This window comes from Parambassis ranga, chromosome 9 (genome assembly GCF_900634625.1).
Source record: "Parambassis ranga chromosome 9, fParRan2.1, whole genome shotgun sequence".
NCBI lineage: Eukaryota > Metazoa > Chordata > Actinopteri > Ambassidae > Parambassis > Parambassis ranga.
In genome coordinates, this window is record NC_041030.1 from 8,778,244 (window position 1) to 8,804,052 (window position 25,809).

The following is a 25,809-nucleotide window of genomic DNA, read 5'->3' on the forward strand; positions in this document are numbered from 1 at the left end:
GGATGGACACACATGCCGTGGATTTATTAACCATTCGGACCCACAGAAAGCTGTGCGCCCAGGCTGCCATGACATAACGGGACAGTTGGAAACTCAGCGGCGCTGAATATTTCTGGAATGACCGGATGATGTGTGTTCATTGCTGAGCGGAGGATCTCCAACTTCACCATTCATTCTAGGCCTGAGGGATCATTGTGTTTGTTCGTGCCCTCCTTTCGCCCCCTTGAAGGCTTCATGGTGGAGATATGGGATGACTGGAGGCGGGGGTGCAGCTGAGGTGAGATCCAGCCGAAGGACAATGTTTGCGCCCGGCGTTGGGATCCCTCTGCTGCCGGGGCGTCTGGTGCTGATGCTGCTGCTCCTGCTGTCCTCATACGAGTTCTCCCATGCTTGTCCCGGGCTGCTCGCCTCCACCAGCGGCTGCAGCTGCACTGACGACCGCTCCAAGGCGCACGGCGTCCAGCCAGTGGGGAAAAGGGTCAGCTGCAGCAAAGAGGAGCTGACTGAACTTCCGGATGTCAGCCTGCTCCCCAACAGGACCGTCACTCTGTGAGTTGGAATAGTTTACTATGACCTCTGAACCAGAGCATCATCTCTTATATGACCACCATATTGACCTGCTGTGGACTAGTGTGGGTCATTAAATCATGGTGTCATTCCAGCAGGCCGCTCTCACGTTATGCATCATGTCCCCCTCTATCATCAGGATCTTATCTGACATAGTTAAGTGTAATTGGCTGAATGTTTCTAAAGAAATTGCAGAATCAGTTTTAATTGTGTAACTGGTGTAATCACAAAATGTATAGTGTATATAAGAGTTCAGTATCCCATGACCCCATGACCTCCGTTTTAACTGTACTGAGGACTTGCAGCAGTAATAAGCCTTGTTAGGTCAAAAGTTTACATCTTGATCTACTTTAAGTGGAAGGCTGAGCGTCGCCTCTCCTGTAACGCATTAGGAAGACTGGGGAGAGGGCAGGCTGACTGTAGCCACCATCTGGCCCTGCCTCTCTGACACAACTCTGTCACTTTAAATTTGATTCTGTATTTCACTTTTACTCCCTCCACCACTGCCATGTGCACATGGTCCACTGACTTGGCCTTGCAAAGCTAGAATAAACAGAAACACATTCAGAGTATTTAATGTCATCCTCTTTGCTTTACTGGTGGGCTGCCTCCCACTTTAACGCTGCTACACCCTGTCTCTGTATCTTCCTCTGGTGAGGAGGCAAAAACCATCTGGTGAAAGCCAGACAGTGCTGATCACAGGCCTAGTGTAGTTAGTTATTAATAATTATGTAGCAGTTATCTGTGTGGTCTGTTTGGACCAAACTTGAAAGGGCCACATATTGGGCCAAAACACATTATCATTCATAATAAATGACCTACCAATCTATTAGTGACACATTTTTTGGGGGGGAAGTGTTTTTTTGCTTCGTTGCAATGCAACACTTTCTCCACAGCTGCTCAGACTTTCTGAAGACGCTGTTTGTTCCCACAGTGTGTAACTGTCTCTGTACTCTGACCCAGTGGGAGAAATGCTCGCTGCACATGGGCACAGTGGAAAAAAACATGTCCAACTGCCCAACTGCAACAAGCACATGAGGTAAAGTAAGGGGATTTATGCCCCAGGAGGGCTGAAACCAGCCAGCAGTCCATTTATAGGGCCTTATGTTTCTTGGTTAATAAAGGCAGGATAAACATCTGGAGAACACATTGCTGAAAAGTGGAGGAAAAAAAATGGGTTGGGTGGCAGTGGTCGAGGTGATTGAAGATAATCTTCTGTCCCCGCACCTACTAATTTTGGTCGACTTGTTTTGGTGCAGATGTTTTGCATTCTGTTACATTTTTATGAGGCTCTGTACGAGGAGCAAACAATTTCCCTCGACGGCCGCCATTTTCTTTACCTTTCCCGGCAACTCTGGAGTCTGGAAACTTTTGCTTTCCTGAAGATTCGTTGAGTTCGCCTGTGTTCCCATCCTCGCTCATGACATTAGCTCCAGATGTGGAATGTGAGAAGTTGTGTTGATATTCGTGTTATTCCTGACATTCCTCAGTTCGCTCAGAGACTGCAGACAGTATCCCAGGTGCAGCAGGGGAGCTTTCTCCACTGTGCCCTGCACCAACCCTGTTGCTCCGCACGACCGCGACGGCCCGAGAGCCAGCCTCTCTCCTGGGGCAGCTTGGAAGAATGCTCTCCTCCATGCTGAGCAGGCAAAGGCTGGAGGACACCAGGCGCAGGGCTTCCGGGGCCGGCTGCTACGTGTAATGCACAACAGCTGGCCCCTGTGAACATTCCAGCTGAGGCCCCTCAGCCTCATGGGAAATCCCAACAGGGATTTGTTTATTAAAACTATTAGTTGGCTGTTTGTTGTTCCTGCCAGCCACAAAGGAGCAAACTGTCGCCTTAATATTATCACCTCCTGAGATGAGACGATAGCTTTGTCAGATTACACACTCACTCACACTATTTCTATAAACTTACATGATGCATAATTCTATTCTCAGCCTTCCTCCATGAGCTCCAGTCGCCTGTCCCACTTTCCCCCACTTTTTTTTTTATCTTTATCTCCTGCTCCCCATTTCTCTCTCTCCCTTCCCACCCCCTCTATCATGAGTTCATCCACATGCAGTAACTCTCAACCTAAATATTTAGTCGTCTTGGTAGGAAACTGCCATGTCCAAACTCCTTCCAGATGTGAGCCTGCGCAGGCTTGTGTTTAGGCCTAATTATGCACGACTGCAAAGGAGCTGGATCGCTGGGAGAGGAAGAGGAGCAGCAAGGCTAGAAAGGGGGTGAAAACAGATAAGAGTGTGAAAGTGAAAAGTGCTGTTGTTGGAAAGAAAGTAGGAATAAATGAGTGAATGAAAATAAATGTAAAAAAATAAAGAGGCTGGAGTGAAGGAGAAAGTTGAACATGGGGGAAGCAAGAAGGAGAACAAAGAAAGAGAGGAGAGTGAGAGAGAGAGAGGATGGAGGAGAGAGGAGAAGCTTGGCAGGCGGTTCAGAGGGATGTGCCCCTGGAGACTGAAAACTCCCCAGCCCCTGACTAACAGATCTTCGACACTGGGGTGAGGAGGAGGAGGAGGAGGAGGAGGAGGAGGAGGAGGAAGGGCTCCTCAGTGTAGCAGCATAGCTTCACTTTCAGTGTTGCTTCATGTCTCTATTATTATTAGTCTTCTGAAGAGCGTGCAGGAGGAATGCTTTGTAACTTTTGTTGTTTTGGAGATGGAAAAAATCTGCCTGAAGATTGATATGTATTATACACATTTAGGCAGAAACACGCAGAGAAATAACTCCATTCTTGGAGCTGTGCGCTGGCAGCTGTGTTTGTTTTAATGTTTTAATGGAGAACAGAGGATTGAAGAGAACGTACAGTGGCAGCTTATGTGTGAATGTGCTGGTGCCTCCATAGCTTGTGGTTTGTACCCCATGTCAAAACCGTACTCCTCCCCTGTCGTATTTTAGCTGTCATCGTTGCCGGTGACTGATGGCTTTGGCTCAGTGGGTGCCAGCCTGAATGTGTGGGCACAGATCCTCGGGGTGGGGGGTCAGCAGGCCCATCCTTGGCCTGATGCCCCCCTTTGCCTAAGACAGCTGCAGTCACTCCCTGCATGTTTGAACTCGTATGTCAGTGTCGCTGCACGGTAGATAAAAATATTGCAGCAAGGTCTTTGTCTGGAAGGGTCATGGTTGTAAATGAACAACTGTAGGCCCTTTCAGTGGCTGCAAAGCTAGCACACTGAATCTGGAGTTCTAGCTTATTACTTCTTTCCTTTGGCAATGTGCCTCCATGGCAGTGAATGCATCCCACGAAGGACACGGCCTATGGAGGTGTTGCATTCAAAGACCACAAAGGGCACACAAGTGGTTGTCTGATGAGTCAGCCTGGTCGGTGGAAGATTTTGTGTCGCCTAGCAACCTACAGCTGATGTTAATATTTAAAGTGTACTCTTCTCCTGTTATGCATGAATCCATCCTTCGCTACCTTGTCACATCGTGACAGTCTTCTTTTGTAGGATGCAGACATGGAGCATAAATCTGAGAGGTACTATAGCTTAAGATGCAGTGCAGGGGCACTTCTTTGGTCTATATATTTTATTTCATTCTCTGTTACTTCTGCTTTAGCTCTTCACAATTACGTATAGGTAAATAACATTTTAATCAGAGTAGCTGTCTCCCTTGTGTCCAGTTGTTGTGTTTAAGCTAACCAGCCCTGGCTGTAGTGTAACACATGAGAAGTATCAGTCCTCTTAGTAAGAGGGCAAACAAAACCCAGACCACAAGTGAGTCCTGAGAATGTTTTGAAAGTATACTCTAACTTTTTATGGATGATCACACATCCGTCTGATTTGTATGAATGTTTCTTTGGCTTTGTTTAGTTGACTAAAGGAAGGAGTCTGTCATCGTTTACTCCACATCAACGATTCCTGTGACTTTCTGTTCTCCCAAAGCTCACTCACCTCAACAGGATCATCGATTGGCTACAGTATGAATCTGTCTGTCTTTAATCACCATTACCTCTCCTTAGTCACATCGTCGGCTTCTTACTTGTGGTTCGTGTGTGGACGGATACCAAGGACCAGCAGATGTGTCGGTGGTTTATGCTGGGTCTGTGAGTCAGTGCGCGTTGAGACGGGAGTATGTCGACAGAACGTCCCAAACCATCATCTTTATCAGCAGGGAGAATTCCAATAGCAGGGAGAGCCCCGGACCCCAAGCATTCCTGCAGCGATAGGGTTTATTTATGTGGCTAAAGGTGTTGAGAGGAGGGGGAGCAGGTTCTCCTCCACACATGCTAGGTGGGGCAGTGGTCAGCAATAAATCAAAAAAGCAAACAAAGGCCTGACACTGGATACTCGGAGCTTTAACTGCAGCTGCAGCACCTGCCGGTGCCACACAGGCCCTGGATTTTTACTGTGCCCTCACAGGTCAAGGTAGTATGACCAAAGTGGGACATCTCTGCTCTGCTGTGCTGTGGCTGCTCGCCCGCCTGTTTGGATGATGAATGTGTATTTCACTTATCACCTTGTTGTGTTTGTTGATTAAAAGGCTGCGATATTTCAAAACTTGGCAATAACAGTGATGTGTTGTCATAGTAATCTCATACCCCCAAGTGGCTTTTTGTTATTTTAGTTTTTCCTTTCTCGCCGCTCTCTTCTTATCTTACTCCAAAAATGCCTGACTTTGACTTTTCATTGCCAGTGCTAACTTCCCTCTCCCTGTGTCTGACCACAGCAGCCCCCAAAGTTCCTGCTCTGGGTCGACAACACATGGATACAGATGGAGATAATGGATGTCTATAGTGGAAATGCCTGTGGCTTGTGTGTGTGTGTGTGCTTATTCTTGAAAGCTAATCCAGGGCAATAGTGCAGCCATCTATTAGATTTCAAGAGTTTACAAATGTAATGTTATACCCTTAAATGACTTTTTAATTACTCCTGGATTCAACAGTCAACAGTGTGAAAGTGCAGACTCCATAAGAAGCATGCCAGTAGGAGTTTTGAAGAGATTTACTGTCAAATAGGGAAAACTATTGCAAGCATAAATCGGGAACCACATCCAGGTCAGCCTGCTGGATTCAGTACTAACCCAGTGTCACAGTCAGTGTCTGTCATCTCTGTACAGTTATACGCAAACCAACAACATGACTGATGTGCCTTAAACAGAGAGGAAAGGATAATAACTAGTTAATCTGAATCGACGTCTGAGCACTGCAAACTGTGTTGAGCAAACTGTTACACAGAGGATATTAAAATTCTTTTATCCGCTGCTCCTTCTGTAAATATGAGTTGGTTTACAGCTCCAGTCAAAGAGACGGAACAAGTTGTGAAACGAGGCAACAAGCTTTTATTAAAATCTTTGTTGATGGATTATTCCGCTGTTTAAAGATACACTGTGTGTTCCTTCAGCTGAAAGCGAATCATTCTTTGGAAAGCATGTTGGTCTACCATGTTTTCACAACACATCTCTCGTGCCTGTTTGATAAATTGTGGTAAATTGTGGTAAATTGTGGTGTTGAAAATGGGTCGACATGTTGGACCGGGGCGATGGACATCAATTGTGATTGGAAAAACACGGCTGCCACGCAGGGAAACAAAAAACACTGCAACATTCTCACAGATGCCTCTAAAGACATTGAGTATCTGGGGCAGAAATATTTTAGCCGACCCTTTGTAAAAGCAGCCTGATTTCCCAGCAGTCTTTGCTCTGAAGCAGAAAACAGAGGCTGGTTATGAGACAGAACAATGAGACAATGTTAGCCAGGCATACGCCACATTCCACTCACTGTCTCAAACAGCTAAATTCACTAAATTGCCTCATTAAAAGTGTAAAAACACTTTAGACAGCGATTAAACTGACTATTGTGTTCCTGCTCTGCAGCCATAAACTTTCCAATTTGGTTTGTCTTTGACTTTAAATATTGCCATAATTTATTGCAGCTTCGCAGTAAGGCGGTTGTATTTCAGCTTGTGTTGTGTGGTTGTTAATATTTGTAGCCGCTGCTTGTTTATGTCTGTAAAGTTCACTGGTTGTTCAGCTTTAATAAACTGTGTATAGAAAGACGCTTCATGGACAGTTGTCGTTGGCAAACCTTGATGAATCGTCTAATAAGACACAAGTGGAGGACCTTCCTCTCTAACATGTGTGCTAGTCTGTTCGCCTGTGCGCACACACACACATATGGGAAGGGCGTGCATGGCCGCAGCTCTCAAAATAGGCTTCAGTCCTCCCCTCTCTAATTAGAGACATTTCAAAAACCCAGATTTTAATTTTAGACCAGTAGCTTTTGGGCCACTTTTGCACACACACACACATCCACTTAAACATACACACTTCCCATATAAATAAATCTGATAGGTCACACACTTGGGCATCTAAATCTGCACACACACACACACACAAAACCACAAACCACAAAGCCTAGCTCCCTGGCCCAGCCTGCTAACCCAAGCACAATGCAGTATGCTCTATAATAAGTGGTTACACATATCAGATGCAGGAGCTCACTCCCCATATTGAGCCCCAAGGCACAAACGTATGATAATAAAACCAAGCAGAGCAGGATTCTTCACATACTGTAAATCATCTAAGCTCATGTATTTCGTCACATACACTCCTTAGTGTGGCTTCTCTCGCTCTTTCTCTGCCTGTTTGATGATTAAATTACTCAATCAGACTCTGCAATGATTTCAGAAAAAAACATTTTGCATGCAATTACATGGATGCTCCTTTCTATGACAGGCTGTAAATGGGACTTGTAGCTTGGCAGCGTTCCACGGTGGCTGCTACAAGTCCTCCGGATGGATCAGACACAATGGGAACATTCACATCTTGACATGCATTTGCTGCTAAAGTGCCTGTTGTGCTCAAGGGCATTTAGTCTCTCAGTGTTGTGACTCTGAGGACAGACTCTGGGAGCAAAGGGGGCTCCTGAGAACGCTCCTTCAGGTGGCTCTCCATCGTTTTTTTTTTTTCTACAGCGAAAGGGTTAAGCTATTTGGATGGACCCATGTGCTGAATAGTCAGTGCAGTCTGGAGGCCTCTTAGAAAGTACTTATTCTAACAAAGATGACACAACTACCTCCCAGTCTGAGAGATCTCTCTCTGCTTACGCTCTCTTTTATTCCTCCTCACTCCACCTTCTTCCTCCAGGTCTCTGGAAGAGTGTCCATTAGACGGAAGGACACTGAGAGATGAGGGTTTTTGTGGGACTGATGCAAGTTTAAAGGCCGTGGCACAAACACCATCCAGATACGTAAACCTCTCTGAACTGGATATCTTACAGCGAGCGATGATAGTTAGATGACACACAGAGCCAGCACAGAAGCAAATCTATCATACACCATCCAAACATAATTAAGCCATCTGCACCATATTCATTATAATGGAGTTGTTTGGCCATCATCAAATCTTTACAGTTTTTTTTCTCCACACATTTCCTGAAATGACCATTTACTTTCCCAAAACTATAAACACAAAAAAGCCACACTTTGCCTAGCCAAACCCCAGACAGAATGAAACGTTTTTTATTCAAAACATGCTATCTTCCATCTACATGAAACTAAAGATTACCACTTGCCGTTCGGCGACATGCAGGAGATGCAAAAGTATAACAGAAATAAGTCAAATGCTTTCAAGTCAGTATTTATGTGGTTCTGTAGCACCTGTTGTATACATTCTTTAGGACTGAGTATTTCGTTTTGTTTCACTGATATATACAAAACACAGTGAAACTTTCCCATCGCTGTCCCCATGATCACAGCGTCCAGTTGGAGGGACAGATGGGACACTTCAATTTTATTTAGAAAGATCCAACTAAACACAACTCATAAAAAAACCTTTGTTATTAAATCTAATATTTATTTTGGCTGCCAGCTTTGAATTTCTGTTAAGAGATAACATAATGATAACTTCAGCACTGTGCACAATAAGCTGCTCTGTGTGTATGGGATTTAGCTCTGTGCATTGGCTGTAGGGTCATTAGTCCCTCTGACACAGACAGCTCAGCATGTCAAAGAAGCACAAGCACAGGTGCAAGTAATACAGTTAATGAAGGTCAAATGTCATTTAGCTGCTTCCTGTCAGAGTGCATGTTGGCCATTGCTAATGTTATTAGACACACACACACACACACACACACACACACTCAGTATGTGACATGTCAGGACCCTCTGCCACTAATGAAGCTTCAGCTCAGCAAATGGTTATTCGTGCGTATTTAGGAAGCTCATTTAAACAAGTGCTGCTCTCGCTCTGAATGTAACACTGCACATGTGTTTTATGGTGACACTTAAAAACAGGCAGCCTAATGTGCAGTGACAAATTATTCCTAACTGGGTTCTGCAGCTGATCTTTCTAACCTTGTGGGATCTCCAAACATGGACTTGGTTTGCTTCATTTTTTTCTATTCATTTTAGTCGTTAAATATGTCGAATGCTCAACCAAAACAGAAGCAATATTTGGGATTATTCTAATTATTCTGTCCTTTAACAACTGCAACCAAAGAAAGCTATGAGAACTACAAGTCAAAGGCAGAGAAGGCAGCTTCAGGTCTCTGCCATCCTCTGAAGAAACTTTGGATACATTAAATTAAATCAGACTCGTTACTGTTTAAAATTTAGACTGTAGATCTGTAATGACATTTGGATTGGCTCAGTCATGTTGGAAAAGCTGCCAAATTAAGTAATTCTGTGTTTAATCCATTTTTTGTTTTCTTCTTCTTTCTGATCCACTGTGCTGATCTTCATCCCTGTGGGTGACATGTGTGCAGTGTGTATACAAAGAGAAACGCTGCCCTGTTCACTCAGTTCTCCTCCGAGAGACGCCCATAGTTTTTGCAATGTAACCCTGGCAAGAGAAAATCTCCAGAAATGGAAAGCAAAAGGCGGAAAATGCAGTAAAATGAAATGGTTTTGTGTAGAATGTTCTCAGCTGCTCACTGAGTGCTGTGGTCTTAGTGTAAAAGTGGATAATGGAGCTGGGTTCAGTACCCTCAAGGCTACATTCTTATTACTTTTTTATTTATATGAACTTAATCGCTGCTGTGTTACAGACCGGCATGTGCATTATCAAATCAGCTTGTTAATTAAAGCAGGCTTAATTCAATAATGACTCCCTGAGACTCTCATTGAAAATCACTCTCATTATCTGGCTCCCATTGGTCTCTGAATTAGGACTGGATTTATGCCACATTGCCAATCTCTTTCAAGGGTTCTTGTCTTTCACCTCGCGTGTGGTCCTTGAAGGGTAAGAGACCAATCTAAAGTTAAATGATGTTTACACTGTACCTGTGTCCCTTTGTCTGTTCTGGCATTGGAGTGCTATAGGTCAATGGAAGTGAAGCGTCTAATCAGCACTTTGTTTTCAAAATGAAAGAAAACACTATTCAAAGGCCATAAAGAGTAATACATAAGTAATGAGAGCAAGAGGCTTAGCCTGCAGATAAATTCTTATTAAATATAAATCCCTTCTTAAGACCTTTTTTCTGCTTGTGGTTTGCTGTAGAGGCCTGTAGCTACACAGAGCTCGCTGTCTGATCCAGCATGCCTAAATATTTAGAGGGCAATATGGGCCAATTGAAATCAGTGCTTTTTATTCAAGTGCATCTCATTCATGTCCTGGACTGGATGCCAAAACAGGCTGGAGCATTTCCTGCATGTGTGTGTGTGTGTGTGTGTAGCAAAGAAGCAGGAGAAAGAGTGGAAACAATATTGACATAGAACTCTCAGCGGTGAGCAGTGAGAACAGCGCATCCTGTTGTGTTGGAGTTTATAGCGGTCTAGCTGCGGTTAGGACAGGAGATGGAAGGATGTGTGTTCCGTCTCTGTCCGTCTGCACCAGGTTGTGATCTGGAAAGCTCTGAGGACTCTTTTCAGCTGCTCCTTGTGTTGGTGCTGCACACAGCACGCAGCATGCAGCACATCCCAGCTCCACCACAGAGACAGTCCCTCAGACAACTGATTGGTTGACAACGACCCAAAATCAAATGCAGCTGTAGGAAGACAGACAGTTACAGTTTACAGTACACACAGGTACACACACACGTGTACATCAGTGTCCTCTGTGCTTGAGGCACCATGTTATACAGAGACTGGCAGCCAGTTAGGAGTGAGGCAGAAGAACAGAAGTAGATCAGTGAGTAAATACGTGTAGCTGTCATGCCCCTGTGTGGCCCTCAAAGGCTTTGTGGGTTTAGGAAGCAAATTGAGCAAACCAACAAAGTGAGTGGCACGGCGCAGGGAGGAGCTGCTGTGGTTTACTAGACAAGACTCTTTGTATGGTTTCCACTTTTTGACACACAAGACAACCCTGAGCCATACACTGTACAGCCCCATCCCACAACATCAGGCAGACATGCAGCTGCTCATGTGGCTGTAGTTCATTACTTAATGGTAATGTGTACCTATTATTCCATAGGTTGGGATTGTTTTTTTTTCTTTTTTGAAAATGTGCTTCACACTATTCACTTGTGTTCGAACAGCTGTGGTTTCAACTAATCAGTGTCCTGTGAGGAAGTACCACTGTTTCATCCAAGTTCCTGCTCTTTCCAAACAGCTTCCAAGAACAACTTCCCAGATGGTGTTGTTATGGCTCCATGAACTAAAAATATTAAATGTGCAACATCCTGCAAAGTGTTCAATGTTCAGGGAAACAGTGTAAAAAGAATTTGTTTGTATGTAGGTGCTGTTTGTGTCCCACATCCAGGGGAGCTGGTATTCGTGCATCTCTTCGCCTGTGCTCTTATGACTCCTCCTTTTTGATCTTCATGTAAATGAATTATATGAAACGGTTGAACGAGATCTTGTGGCGTGCAGGTGGCCCTGTTTGTTGCATGGATTAGATCAATTCAATTAGCCCATCTGACTTCTCAGATGTCTCTGTGGTCTGAAAGAGTTAAGTGAATGGGAGATATGATCCATAGTCTGGACTGAGTTAGCGTGCTGCCGTGCCATGTACCATACAGTTTATAGCTCTTGAGAGCAGATTAAGTCAATGTGCCATCTGATCTGTCACTTATGTTGAGCAGAGAGGAACCACTCGTGTACAGTTAGGCTTCAGTAGCATTACAGTTCTGAGCAGACATTAGGCCTCCTAGTAGCCACTCATCTTGTTTGCTTGTAAAGCTCTGTTAACCTTTGTATGCTCCACTGATGAAGTGATGCAGACTCATATGCCTCAGCTGTCACCTGCCACCGGACACTGCTCCGTCTGTCTGATGGCTGTCCAGGAAGTGCTCTCTCTGCAACCCCTGACCTCTGTAACCGGGTTCTGAATAAACAGCTAATTGGCTGGGTTTCCTGTTTAGCCTGATGGGAACGCTGACTATTTCTGTCTGTTTACAGAGTTTTCTCTCTCTCTCTCGTTCTCATAGTTGTACTCCCTGTCTTGTTTATGAAAGAACAATGTCCGTCACTACAACTGTGCTCCAAACATCAGGCTTTGGGGACCATACAGTAGTGTCCAGCCTCTGCGTTCCTGGAAATCCTTTTGTTGTCTGTGGGAGGAGTTCAGATAGCTCATTTTGAGGTCTCTGTTTATTTATAAAAGTCAGCTTTCAAGTCCTGGTGAACACAGTAACAAGCTAATTGAAATATTGTGTGCTGAAATGTCTTAACTTTGGGAATATTATGATAGGACGGAACATCTGAAATATATTATTTTATAAGTGCACATGAACACAACATCCAAACACATCTGTGCAGGTTTATAGAATGAGTATTTGTGTGAAAGGTAATAATTTGTCCTTACAGGTTTGCAGACACGCACACCGAAAACATGTGCATGTTCCTCTGACTAATAGTTTTCTGCATAATAAGCTGAGTCAAAGGAACTATCTGTATCTAAACTGTCTGTGTTGAATTAAATGGCTTGTTTCTGTGCCAGATGTGACTTTCTCCTCTCTCCTATCTGTATTGAATTATTCAGGCAGTTCCGGATCTTCTGTAGCTTTCATCTCAGGCCTGCATCCATTTATAGGAGAGATTCTGTGCCCAAATTTGAGTGAGAGACCTCAGGGCCCAAAAGTCATAGGTTCAAATTCAGGCTACGCCACAAGAGGACTGCTCTCGTCTACAGTGCCTTGACTTAATAAATGTGATTTATTTCAACAGTTAAGTGTGGATTTGTGAACATGACATGTTTTTATCTTTTTTTCCACAAACCTAAAAATAAGGTTTGGATTTAGGATGATGTCAGTTTTTGAGGTGAAACAAGAATTTGTTATTTATGTCATGTTTTCAAAGCTCATGCTGAAGGAAAAACAAATCTCATCGAATGCATTCTCTAGTGGCTAATTGTAGAAGGATTATTGTTTTCTATCTTCAAATCGACCCGATAATGTGGCTGTCACTAAAGTTACTGAAGTGAAGAAGTGAGTCAGGCCAGTTTATCCCAGTACACTAAGATTAGACGATTAAATCTGGTCATTAAGTGAGTTGGAAGGCGCAGAGCTGAAGGCAGTGTTTTTATTGATGTGGCAGGAAACAGGGGGGCTGACTGCTGCTGCTGAATCTGTAAATCTCACAGTGTTCACAGTCAGCTCCCTCTTTTAAAGGCGCACACACAGCTTTGCTGTCTCGATTAAGAACGCACTTAATGTCACAAACAGCCCATTAAGAGCCATGTGTTAGGAGCGAAGACGATGTGAAACTGGATGGTGTGTTAATGATGGCAGTCTGTCGCCACTGCAGGGCCCCTGCTGCACCCGGAGCAGACAACGGCAGGTCTGTGAACTCACAAGGCCAGACACATTTAAAGCGAACTGGCAATCTTCCTCTCATCTTTTCCAAGTGCTAACAAGAAAACGCGAGACACAGCGTAGAGAATGAATGTGACATTAATTCTAGGTTCTGGTGTCAAAATTTTTGTCCAGACCTCCTCCACAACTGTTGCAGTTTTCTTTTCTCTCTAGTCCAAAAGGATGCCAATTATCCTAAAGTAAAAATGTACTGATGAGACTATAATGGGTCATTATAACCATCCACAAACCTGAAAACACTAAATCATGCAAGCAAGATAATAAGCATAGGGCAGGAAAAGATGGTTAAGAGTTTACATAACTCCATCCTGACTGTTCAGCCCCTGAGAGCAGAGTAATTACTGTAAATATGCATTTTTGCATTTGTCAGACAAAACGATCTCCACTGCACTTCCAGTGTGTCCCAGAGCATTCTGCCCTCTGACCTGATAAGAGCTCCATAAGCCAAATGATTTGTCAGTGGGGAAAGAGCTAATTGAGATGGCCTGTGCTGCCATTTGTTTGAAGTGGAAAGACATCCTTTTGATGTAAAAAAAATGTATGTGAAATGATTATCAAGATTACAGCCTCCCTTCAAATCTTAATGTCTCTTTCCATTTAAAGATTTATTGGAAACATCTTTGGATAATTTCCCTGGTCAGGATAATCTCTCATGTGACTAAATGGACATTCATCCTCTTTTTGCCCTTCACTGTGTATTCGTCAGATGAATAACAATTGCTTGTCATTGCAGCATTTTAACATGTGCTACTTCTTTTTAACAGGATTCTGAGCCACAACAAAATCAGAGTTCTGAGAAATGGATCCTTCGTTGGACTATATGCCTTGGAAAAGCTGTGAGTATTCTGTTTCTCAGGATGAGTTTGCACACACATTTTGCCATGTACACATTATATTTCTTCCATGTATCCATGTGTGAGCCGACGTTTGGTTTGTTGCCTGTGGCCTGGGCCTCGCAGACACACAGACAGGGTATCAGTGAGATCTGAGCAGCTCGGTGCGTATCCATCTAATCATGGGCTTCATTCCAGCAGGGAGGATGATACACTCAGACTGGCTATCATAGAGTTATGTTGAAAACTTCACATAATTACACTTCAGGCCTTCATTATCAGGTCAGCCCTACTCCTCAGGACAAGATAAGGGAGATCTCTGGCAGGAGGTGTGTGTTGGCAGCCTCACCTGTGGCTTCCAGACAGTCTGGCTGTCCTCGGTAGCATCGTAATCCCTTTAAATTGGGTGTGAGACAAGTAATGAGATCATTCTTAGGAGTTGTTTCCACAGCAATCGTGGTGACACAGGAAAGGAACAATAGTGGGATCTGCAAATTATAATTGGGCATATACATATAATATGTATGACTGTTTACGACTTACAGATACAATATCTCATACCACTATTAAATGGTCTGGGATGAAATTTTCATCCATAGGTCACACATGTCTCCTGACGTTTAGTTAAGCAATAGGATGACAACAAATGTGAATTTTCTGTCTGTCTACAAACAGGATGGAACCATTCAATGCTTCTCACCCTCAGTGGTGGTCATCTTGGCTTTGTAGTCGAAGGGTTAAGGGCTTGATATGGTTAAAGCAGCAAAAGCTGCACCATATAAATATTACATCTTCAATCTTATATGCATAGTATTTATTTGTAACTAAGCATCTTTAGTCTGTCACCCCTACTACCCCTGATAGATGAATTTTGCCATCTGTATTGATTCACAGGAGATTAGTGTTGCTTGACCAGCAATCATCATTTCCTGTAAGTGCACATCTCACCCTGTATCTGAAACATCTTTACCCAGCTGTGAGTACACGGAAATGGAAAACAACAAGAGGCACAGCGGCACCTCATGTGTTTCCCGCCAAAATGCCGTTTTCAAGGTGTGTTGTTTTCCAGAGCATCCCAGTAAAGCTTTACGGCAACAACACACATGGCACAGTTTCAGTCTTAATACTGTAGTCTGGCAGACACACTTATTTTGTAGGAGTGTGGGGGGGGGGGTTCTGAAGGGATATTAGTTCCACATGCCACTTGGAGCTGCCACCCATGAAGCTTACGAGCTTCTCAAAAATGTTAAAATAAAGAGAAATATGGTAATTTGCTGCAGTTTTTAGCTTGTTAGTACCTACCTACTGAGTTCACACCAGACGTGCCAGTTGAGAACAAAAGCCAAATTCGCTGAAATTGCTGTTTTTTTATGCCTGGCATTAAAACCCCATGGATGAATAGCTTCAAGGCCGAGTTGTCAGTTCTCACCTCAACAGTTTTCCATCAAGGATGCTGATAAAGCTGTTGGCAGGAAGACACTGCAACAAGATCCTATGGCTAATGCTACATGGAGAATACCTCAGATAGAAGTAAACCAAAGTAGATCTGCAGCCTGAAATATTTGATGTAAAATGAGCTGATGTTGCTTGTTTTTGTAAGTGCAGACAAGGCACCCTGGCGCTCTATGGGGTCGACGGGTCGGGTAACTGGAGCTTACCCACTAACTGGCCCCTGTACCTGGTGTAGTGATAAAACTAGCAGGGGGCAAGAGGGTGGAGCTTTCCTGGAGGCTTCACTGAAAAGACAGAAAGATACAGAACAGGCTAAATTAACACACACATACACACACATACTATGCTCCAGAAAAGGAGATGAAGGGTGTCTGGTGTACGGACAGGACAGATAAATCATGCAGACCTCATTTCACTCCTCTGCCTCAACCTCTGCTGGCTCTCTGACACACAGCGGTGGAGGTCTGCTCACTCACACTGACGTCGTCAACCTTTAATTGAGCCCTGCACAGTTTATAATTACATCTGAGCTCATGGGAAAATTGCTGTCTGTTGTGAAAAAGAGCACATTGATGGAAAGGTCTGAAGGGACCTGAGTTTACAGTAAAGGTTTGGGCATGTTTTTGCTTTCTGTTTGCTTCATTTTCATACTGTGAGATGTGAGTTTTGTTTTGGTCCTTTGGCCCGCCACAGCTCTTCAGGTCTTCTCATTGTTTCCAGTATGTTGTCTACATGTGCTTGTCATTTGCAGCAGTAGTGAACAGTTACTCATATTATGTGGTCAGTGCTGTAATCAAAGGCCAGCCCACTAGGGCTGAGTAAACACACATCAGGGAATTACACTGCATCTCTTCCCCTTCGCGACAAGGGTAAACACAGTCTGCTCGCACACATACAGTCTGTGCACACACATTCTCTCTCTCGGATCATCTCTGTTGTGACTTTGGTGTGTACTGTAATTCTTGAGTGTGTTTCCTAGTATGGGCACCCTTACTTCTTGCTCAGTCATTTCAAATGGGTCTGCTAACTCTCTCAGCAGACAACACACACTCACATCCACACGCTCACACCAGACATCTATTCAGAGTTGAATGCAGTCTGATCTGCTGTTGTTAGAGGGAGAATACAGCTCCAGGGCAGGCCACCCTCCTCCAGCCCTGGGCCAGACAGTGCAGCAATCTACACAGTTAGCCCTTTCATTGGGACAAACCTCCTCAAAGCCACTATTGCCTTCATAACCTGCCAAACCACCCAAGTGCAGAGGAGCAATTTAGGCTTGTTTGTTTTTGCCCTCTTACTGGACTTCTGTGTTTTTGTAGCTCTTTTAAATAGGCTTACCATCCAACAGCTACATTTGGATCTTGGAATACCTTGCTTCTTTCCAGCTCTTGGAATGAACACACCACTTGACTCATACCTTGCTTCTGTGGCAGCTCTTGCTACATATAAAATGAGCCAGCGCCTTCAAGCCTTTGATACTGTACCTATCTGAGCACCTCCACCTCTGCACACACCCTTTCTGATGAGAGTCTTCGCTGGCAGCTTTCGCTAATGAGCCAGGACCTTTATGAGTTGTGGACAGATCCCAGCAGCCTGTCCTGTACTGATTTGAGGCAAGGTAATGAGAATAATGAGCAAAGTGGGCCGAGGCAGTCTGGCTCTTGTCCAACTGGGCCCCACTGCACCATGGGACACAGGACAGGCAGGCAGGGCACAAGGGGCCCTCATTACCAGGTCTGCTCAACCTACGGCTAGAGAGGGAGCAGGGAGAGAGAGCAGAGGGCAGCGATGATGATGGATGAGGGAGCAGCAGGGTGTTTGTAGTGGACAGGTCTGAAAGGCAGCGAGAGGCCTGCTGGTTACAGGACTGTTTAGAGGTGTTGGCAACGTAACGTAACGTATAAAATGGCCCCTACTGTATGATTCTACTTGATATGGCAGCATATTGTGTAACATAATCACAACATTTCCTGTTGACCTTAATAAACTGCAGGAAATGAGGAGTTGCATGTAATAAATGCTTTTGGAACAACAAGAATTCTGGGAAATTTGTTATGAAACCTGCGACCAATAAGTCACATAAAGTGTAAAAATGTGCAGAAATGTTTAGAAAAACATCAGAGAATATACACACGCTAACATTATGGTTATATTTGCCTAGGCTCATTCATTACATTTTGACTTTAGTGATGGGGTCCTCAGTCTTTGCCTGAGTCCCTCTGAATCGTGCCTTGAAGAAGTCCAACTTGAACCTTACCATCTGACACAAGGGAGGTGGAGATGAGATGGCTAAAGATGGTATGGTGGTGGCTGCAGAGAGAGAAAGAGGTGGAAGAGGGAGGGAGAAAGTGGGAGAGAGGGAAAGCACACTCTTGCAGTTTGTCTTGTATAAATCTTAGTTGTTTTCTTTAGGAGGAGATTAACATTACCAAATGCGAAGCAAATTACCATGATGAGTGGGAACAAAGCAGAGGTGGGCAGCACTATAGCATGTAAAAACAGTGGAGAATATGTAGACATGGCAAGGAGCCTTTCTGTCTAGACCAGTCTGGGTAAGACAAGGTTCGGATTGTACCAACCCACCAATCTGAAGAGGCAGCTGTAGAGGTTGAGTCTTGTTTACCCCCTCACAGTGAAAAAAGAAACATGAACATTTGTGTTTTTTTTCCTGCACACGCCATTGAGTGGCTCCTGGTTAGGCAACGGTCACCTAATGAGAGTGTATGACATTAAGGGGAGGAGTGGGTGAGGAAGGGGTTAAGCGTGCTGGAGAGTGGAAACAGAAAGGGGGTGCTGCTGGAGTTGATAGACTCCAGATGTGTCTTTCAGATAAACTGAAGGAACGGGGTGTGTTTGTATTGCAAGCCTAGCTCAGTCATGGCTCTGGGGGTTTATTGAAACGGCGAGCAAGCCCCCTTCATAAGCCCATTACCAAATTGTACGCTTTATATGCCAGTAACTCTCTCTCTCACACACTTTTTCTGCAAACTTGATATGGTTTCAATGGCATTTTCCTCTGGAGGAACTTGAGCTTTCTCTGGACTTACTTCCCCCCACTTCCGTTTGTGTTCCCTTTCTGCCTTATTTTTATTTCTCACAGCTCACTGGGTCTCTCAGTGTTCCTCCCCTTTGACATGCTCTACATGCTGTAGTCCACCTACTGGCTGAAAATGTTCATTGATTACTTGGATGAAAGGCACTTTTTGTGTGTGTATTACTGAAGATTTAATGACACTATTACATGCAGATTAACAAGCAGACAAGTATTATTATCTGCTTGTTCTTCTACTGTATGTCCATAAATTGAACTCCACTTCCACCTTGTTTCTGAGACTTTGCATACTGGTGGCTCTTATGAGCCTCAGGTCACGAAACAGAGCATCACCACCTTCTTTTGGCCACTCCAAAACCCAGAACTAGAGTCAATAATGGTCTGTGGTTCTAGAGTTTTACTTGGCAGAATAATCCCCATCTCTTCTTGCTGCAGTATATAGAAACATATAATCAACTTAGAAACACTTCAAATAAAAGTGTACTGCTATTTCAGTGCATCCCACTAACTGCTGTGCAGTGTATGTTACAATCAGTCAGGAGCAGAACTGAGGTCGTGTCCAGTATTAATTTGAAAGTTTTGAGAGAATACATCTATACACTATAAAAGCTTCCTAGCTGCACCAGGATGAACACAGACAAAAAGTTGAGCAGGTACGTCTAATCTGAGAGGAACCAGAAAAAAGTAAAGAAAATAATCTGGGGAAGGGGCAGCAAAGCAGGAAATTAGTAGAAAAACAAGAGCTCTGCAGATCCCGGTTTCCTGTTTTGGGGGGAAGGCAAGAGTACATTTGGGGCCTGTGTTACAGAGACCCCATTGTGAGCAAGTGTGTTGAGGAGTAGGGAGGTGGGGTCTACGGGGCCATACACAGGGCCAATTTTGCTTAGTGCTGAATCCCCTAACCCACCTGCCCCTCCCTACAGGGGAAAGCTAGCTAGTAAAAAAAGGAGAAAAAGGAAACTGTAAAAATAAACGAGCAAGGGCCTCTACTCGAGAGAGACGCCAACCAGACAGGAAATGACACGCGGCACAAAAATGGTCTCCACTGACCTCTGTCAGGAACCAAGGTGCCAGTTAACCCCCCCTTTGCTTTTTCCAGCATACCTTAAATCCACAGATATTTCTTCTGTCTTCAGGCTGCTACCTACTATATTAGTCTGCCCTAATTAAAGTATAATAATGATCCATGCACTGTAATGTCATGTCTTTCCATTAAAAAAAACCCCAGCAACAGGAAATTCTTGATTCCAGCCTGGTGATAATGAGTGGCTATTCCCTGGCTTCAGTCATTTTCCCAGCTCCCTCCAGGGCTGGGGGCCTAAACAATGTCAGCACTCCAGTCCCTGCTGCTGTGCTCCTGATAATGGAGCACTCCATGTCTGGAGCGCTTTACAGACCGTGTCTTCATTATTACCCTCTTGCTGCCCTACAAGCACGTCGCTCCTCTCTAGTCTGCATGGGGCCCAGGTGCTCATCTCCTATACCCACAGAGCCATGACTCTTCAGAATGGCAAAGAACCATCTCCATTGATCAGGAGAAGTTTTTTGGGGAAAAAAAAAGACATTCTTAATGGCAGCCTCTGGTGTTAGGCCCAGCGGCAGCACACAATGGCCCCTTTTGCTGTGGCAGTGAGCTTGAGTCTGTCACAATCCAATCATACAAGCCACATGTGGCGAAGGGGATAAAGCACTGCACTCAGAAGGTTACAAAGCATAACTCAAAAGGAAAGGCCATGGTCATAATAATAAGGTGTTGCCACCAATCATGTAGCTTTTTGAAGATGTGCATGCTGCCACTGTGGTAGATGATGAAAAAATAATAGCTTCAGTTGAAACTTGTAGGGTTTTTTGGACTGTGATATTTTTCATGCTCAGCAAGCATAAGGCTTTGAAGCATTTCTTGTCTCTGCTATTATCCTCTTACTTGGTGACAGCTGTTGTCATCAGTGTCAAGGCCAATGAGCTGTGAAGCTGTTGTCAGAGAGGGCGCTGTCTACTCCGGAGGGCACACATACAAGTCATCGCCTGAGCGTGAGGCCTGCTATGAACTGCAGTTTGTACTGTAGGTTTGGAGTAAAGCTGGAGAGTGGTGAAGGGCTGAAGAAACACTGAGATCTGGGCCTCAGTAACCTTCAGTGCTTGGCTGGTTCCTTTAAATAGTGTTGACTCTGGTGAGCTCCTTCACATTCCCCAACTTGGTGATAAGAGAGTGTATAAGAGGTACTGGAGTGTTGATACTCATCAGGCCAAGTCACACAGCTCTGTGTCCTTTTTAAGCCAGACAGGAAATGCAGATCTTTAACATGGATAGTTAATTTAAGTTTGGTCATTTTTTTAAAGGTGACTGGTGAAAAAGGTCACCTTTAGAACGTTTAATGAACTTGTGACCTCCTCTCTCACTCTGTCATGTAAGTCCTCGGGATAAAAATATGGAAGAACACCCTCAACAATATGTGCATTTTTTGTGTGTGTTTTGATTGTTTGTTTAAACGAGCATCCCTCTTTTATTACTTAAACCACACCTTTTGGAAAAGGTCAGCGTCGTCAACACATGACTCTTAACAGACAAAGGGCGGTGTGCCATAGACTGCAGTGACAATGGATGCATATTAAAAATGTGCACATCAAAAACATGCCCTTTGGAATAATGCTGGAGTATTATTTTTAATAGTGGAATAAAAGATACACAGATTTATTCAGGAGATGTATGCTACAGTAATATTTAATAGGTTATACCATTAAATGGCCAAACAGATATTTACATGGACTGTAACTGTAAATGCTGTAAAAGCATGGAGGTCAGTGTTACACAGTGAATGTGTGCTTGTGTATGTGTGTAAAAGGGACAGACAGGGAGGGAGAGACGGACCTCTGAGAGAGGAAATAGTGGGCAGTGCCTCGTCTTTCATCGCTGCACTAATGAGCCCCGGTACACACAGACTGGAAACAGCAGTATTGTTCTTCCTCCCTCAACAAATCCCATACAGCTACTGACAAAGAGAAACACATGTATATTCAGAGTGGTACACAAAGATTACCACATACATTGTGACAGACACACAAGGCCACACGCACACACTAGGGAGTGTTGCATCAGTGAAACATGCTTAAAACAAGATTTAGATTTTTTTTTATGGTGGAAATAACACTACCTTTTAAAAAAGGGGGTGAAATTGTTGCAAAATGTTCCATCTGACAAGCTGGCATGTCCTCAAAGACCTGAGCTGTTCAAGGCAACGCTTTGAGACTAACGCAGCTGACTTCAGCTTTGGTCTAACTCCAGATAGTTTTTGCTCCATCATTATAACCTGTCTCCTGTCTATAATCTGAATATGAGCAATGGCTTAGGAAGAACTTGGACCAACAGCAAAACCCCTGATCTTGTGACTATATCCCAGCTTTACCGCACAGTGTAATTTTTTTGCTGGAAGCCATTTTCTAAAACAATTTCCCTGCCCTAGTTTGACCAGAAAAAGCTCTTCTCTTGGAAAGTGGACAAAACAATGGTTAAGAGATGCCTGAGGTTGTACATGGTGTGAGGCAGCACGGTCGAGAACAGCAATGACAGATAATCTGTGGGGGGGGGAGAAACCAGAAAGTCCCCTGAGGTCTTCCATACCACTGACATCTCTTGGTTAAAAGAGACAGTCCTCTGTGACTGGTTGGACATGCTGTAAGATCAGATGTCGTATTGATACTCTGCTGACCTGATTTAACCTCACTATTCTCACCTGGGCAAGAAAAAACGAATTTGATTCAAACTCAAATGCAGGCTAGCTGATGGAGAAAGGAGCATCCAGCTGAATAGGTTAATACATAAGTGTGGGTGTGGAGTGGGAAAAGGGTGGAGATAAGTCAGTGGATAGTATGAAACAAGATCTTCAAAGGCAGCTGAAGATATGAATATTTATGCATTGCAGTGGTCAAGTTTATCGTGGGAAGAGTAGCAGAAAATTGACACCTCGCTCGCAGTTTTTTCATTCCAGGAATGTATTTGGTTAAATGTCTGCATCTCACTAGTCTCAAACCCAGGTGGCTGATGGGATAAGATTTCCTTTCTGTGTGCAGAAGTATCCTGCTGTGTCCTGCTGGAGGAGCCAGGTTTAGGAAATGTGTCCCCACTCCCCTTCTCTTTAACTCTAAGACGCCTTCACTGGAGGTCCCTGTGTTTAAAGAATTAGAAATTATGAGTTTTTCTTTTGACATCAGTAAGATAACACAAAGCACAAACCTGATACCACTCTTGTGCCTGTGATACACCAAAACTCACTAGGAGGATCAGAGTATAAAAGCGAGGGTTATGTGTGGAAACCTTTCTTGGCTCTTAGTGGTAACTTCCTGGAATCTGTGCTATAGTAACTACTTCCAGCCAAGAAGCAAACTTAACCCCTCTTTTAAAATGCAGTTGATGTCTTTAAACTTTGGTTGTTGTGTGTATCAGACAAACAAGCAGTTGTGAAAGAACAGGATCTTTTCTTTAGTAAAAGCATTAGATAAAGATAAATAAAGATAAATGTTTAAATACTCTTAGTAGAAGTTCTGCCTGCAGCATGAGAGTGATACCAAACTAAACAGAGAGCAAATAAACATGTTTCAAATGATTTCTTTGTTAGCATCACCTCTGCATACATCTGATCTGATAACTTCTCTCTCTCTCTCCAGGGACCTCAAGCACAACTTAATCAGCACCATCATGCCCGGAGCCTTCCAAGGCCTGTCTGAGCTTCGGAAACTGTAAGTACATATTGATACTCTCTGGGTCAGAGTAACAAACACATCTACACAGATCAGAAACACTGGCACAGAAGCTTTCAAATGCTTGTTATGAGATAGATGATGTTAGGTTGTTTACGATTCTTCAGCGTAGTGTTTTGGCAGCTCATGGCAGATGTCAGGCATTATATTGAGCTCCTGGTGTTAGTGTGACCATAAAGGCCTCCTTCCCTAAATGTTTCTGCTAAACTCTGCAGAGGCCCTGCAATGTCATCTCCATGCCCTGCTTCACCCCTGAGGAAACCTCAGGGCTACGCAGAGCCTCCTCACACATCATTGAAGGCGGCTGTTTGCAGCCACTCGCAGCTCGCTTATTGTGTTTTTGGACACTGAGGACTGGTTGCAGCGTGGGTCGAAACTGTTCATCTGTGCTGCACCGCGTGACTCCCCCGGTCCTCCTCCCCCTACTTGTGTTTTCCCTGCAAGGTCTGGGGCTTCTCAAAACAAACAGGGGGAGATAAACACATGCTCTGGACAGCTCTCTGCTGGGTAGTGTCAGAGGTGCAACAGAGCAGATCCCTCTCTGGCTGCAGCTATACATCACACTCAGAGGTGGACGGCAGGACAGGGGCCCTGCTTTTACCCCACTAGTGATAAACTTTTCTCTCGGGTCCCACAGAGTCCTGATAAGGGAAAGTGGCTGGAGCTGCTGGCATGCATATTTAACGTTCTAAGGCTAAGGCTTGGAAAATTGCAGACTGTAGTTGTGAAGGCACTAATTTAAAGACTTGGAATGTTTTACTTGTATTCTGTTATATTTGACCTGATATTATAAAACCAACTTAAACGAATACATGGCAATCTGTGGCAGAGGAGTGGAGACCAATGCTTTTAGTTTTACGATAATGTCCACATTTCTTTGTGTTTTCACACTTTTTAGTGACCTTTCCAACAACCGCATTGGCTGCCTGACTCCAGACATGTTCCAGGGGTTAACCAACCTCACTAAACTGTAAGCAACACATGAATTGAGCCCATGAAAATATCATACTCTCCAAGTTGTGGTGAGGCTATTGAGTTAACTTTGACTAATTTGTCTTTCTGTTAGGAACCTCTCTGGAAACATCATATCCACCATGGATCCAGGAGTGTTTGAGGAACTGCCGTCCCTCAAACTAGTGTAAGAACACACAATATGTTCATTTACATGCCGTACTGTTATATATAAATTTGGAAGATTTTGTTTATGTGTGTGTAATACTCAGACTATCATAAATCAGAGGATAAACTTTGGAATGTAATGTAATTGGGTGTCAATTAATAAATATGCAAACAGGTGTGGTGTTCTGATACTGTAAGGAGAAACAGAGGTAAAGCAGTTTCATCTTCTTTTAGCAACTTCAACTCAGACTACCTGTCATGTGACTGCGGGCTACGTTGGGTCCCGGGTTTCTTTCGGAGCAGTTCAGCACGGTTGGGGGATGAAACCCTGTGTGCCTACCCCCGGAGCCTGAGGGGAAAGCCCCTGCGTGGACTGAGGGAAATCCAGCTGAGCTGTGGTGAGAGCCTGGCAACAGTGAAACATATGAATGAGGCGGTTTACCACTTTGTTTCAGAGAACATTGCCCTGTGAATGACAATGACGGTACATTCAAATAACATTTGCATTTGTAACACAAATTTGTGATGATGCTCAAAATCATCTCAGCTATTTTAAGCATTAATAGACCAAAAGAGTTGAGAGAAATCCATCCCCAGCAGCTGAGCTCAGGACATATTTCTTAAAAAATCAGTAAGCTGTGTTGACAGCTAATCCTGTGGGTTGCATTTATGAATTGCTGCAGTCTGCATCCAATCTGCTGTAGAACAGCAGACTTATAATAAGGTCTGTGGAAACATTTAGCTGAGGTTGGGTAATGAGAGAGCAGTAGAAATAATTCAGAGTGATGTTTAACGGTCACATCTGCATCTTTTCCCACCCTGTTGTTCAGATGGTCCTCTGGAGCTGCACACCCTGTCGCTGCTGCCGTCCCAGCGTCAGGTGGTCTTCAAAGGCGATCGGCTCCCATTTCACTGCACTGCTGCCCTGGTGGACAAGATCACCTCTTTACACTGGCGTCACAATGGTCAGCTGGTCACCTCTGACCCAGAAATGGGTATCCAGTTGGAGAACAGTGTGGTGCATGACTGCACCTTCATCACCAGGTGCAGAGACAACAATAGTTTACTGTGCTCTCTTATTATTCATATGTTTAATTTGTTGTGACAGTGAGTGGTGATAATGTGTTATAATGAAGTGTCTCTTTATCCAGTGAGCTTATTCTATTCAATGTACATGTGGAAGCCAGTGGACAGTGGGAGTGTGTGGTTTCTACTGGGCGGGGCAACACCTCTCGCACTGTAGAAATAGTGGTGCTGGAGAACAGCGCCTCCTTCTGTCCAGAAGACAAAGTGGTCAACAACCGTGGGGAGTTCAGGTTAGTTATAAGGATATTTT

The 25,809-nt window shown here is 44.1% G+C and overlaps 1 protein-coding gene across 1 annotated transcript in view; it reads left to right on the forward strand.

Annotated features, from left to right (window-relative positions):
- The first annotated feature begins 250 nt into the window (after positions 1 to 250).
- adgra2 (adhesion G protein-coupled receptor A2) overlaps positions 251 to 25,809 on the forward strand; it is a 30,950-nt gene continuing 5,391 nt past the window's right edge. The window contains exons 1-8 of the mRNA XM_028414862.1: positions 251 to 549; positions 14,027 to 14,098; positions 23,262 to 23,333; positions 24,253 to 24,324; positions 24,421 to 24,492; positions 24,708 to 24,871; positions 25,304 to 25,517; positions 25,625 to 25,789. Of these exons, the coding sequence (XP_028270663.1) occupies positions 251 to 549; positions 14,027 to 14,098; positions 23,262 to 23,333; positions 24,253 to 24,324; positions 24,421 to 24,492; positions 24,708 to 24,871; positions 25,304 to 25,517; positions 25,625 to 25,789 (1,130 nt within the window). The remainder of the gene's footprint in view (positions 550 to 14,026; positions 14,099 to 23,261; positions 23,334 to 24,252; positions 24,325 to 24,420; positions 24,493 to 24,707; positions 24,872 to 25,303; positions 25,518 to 25,624; positions 25,790 to 25,809) is intronic.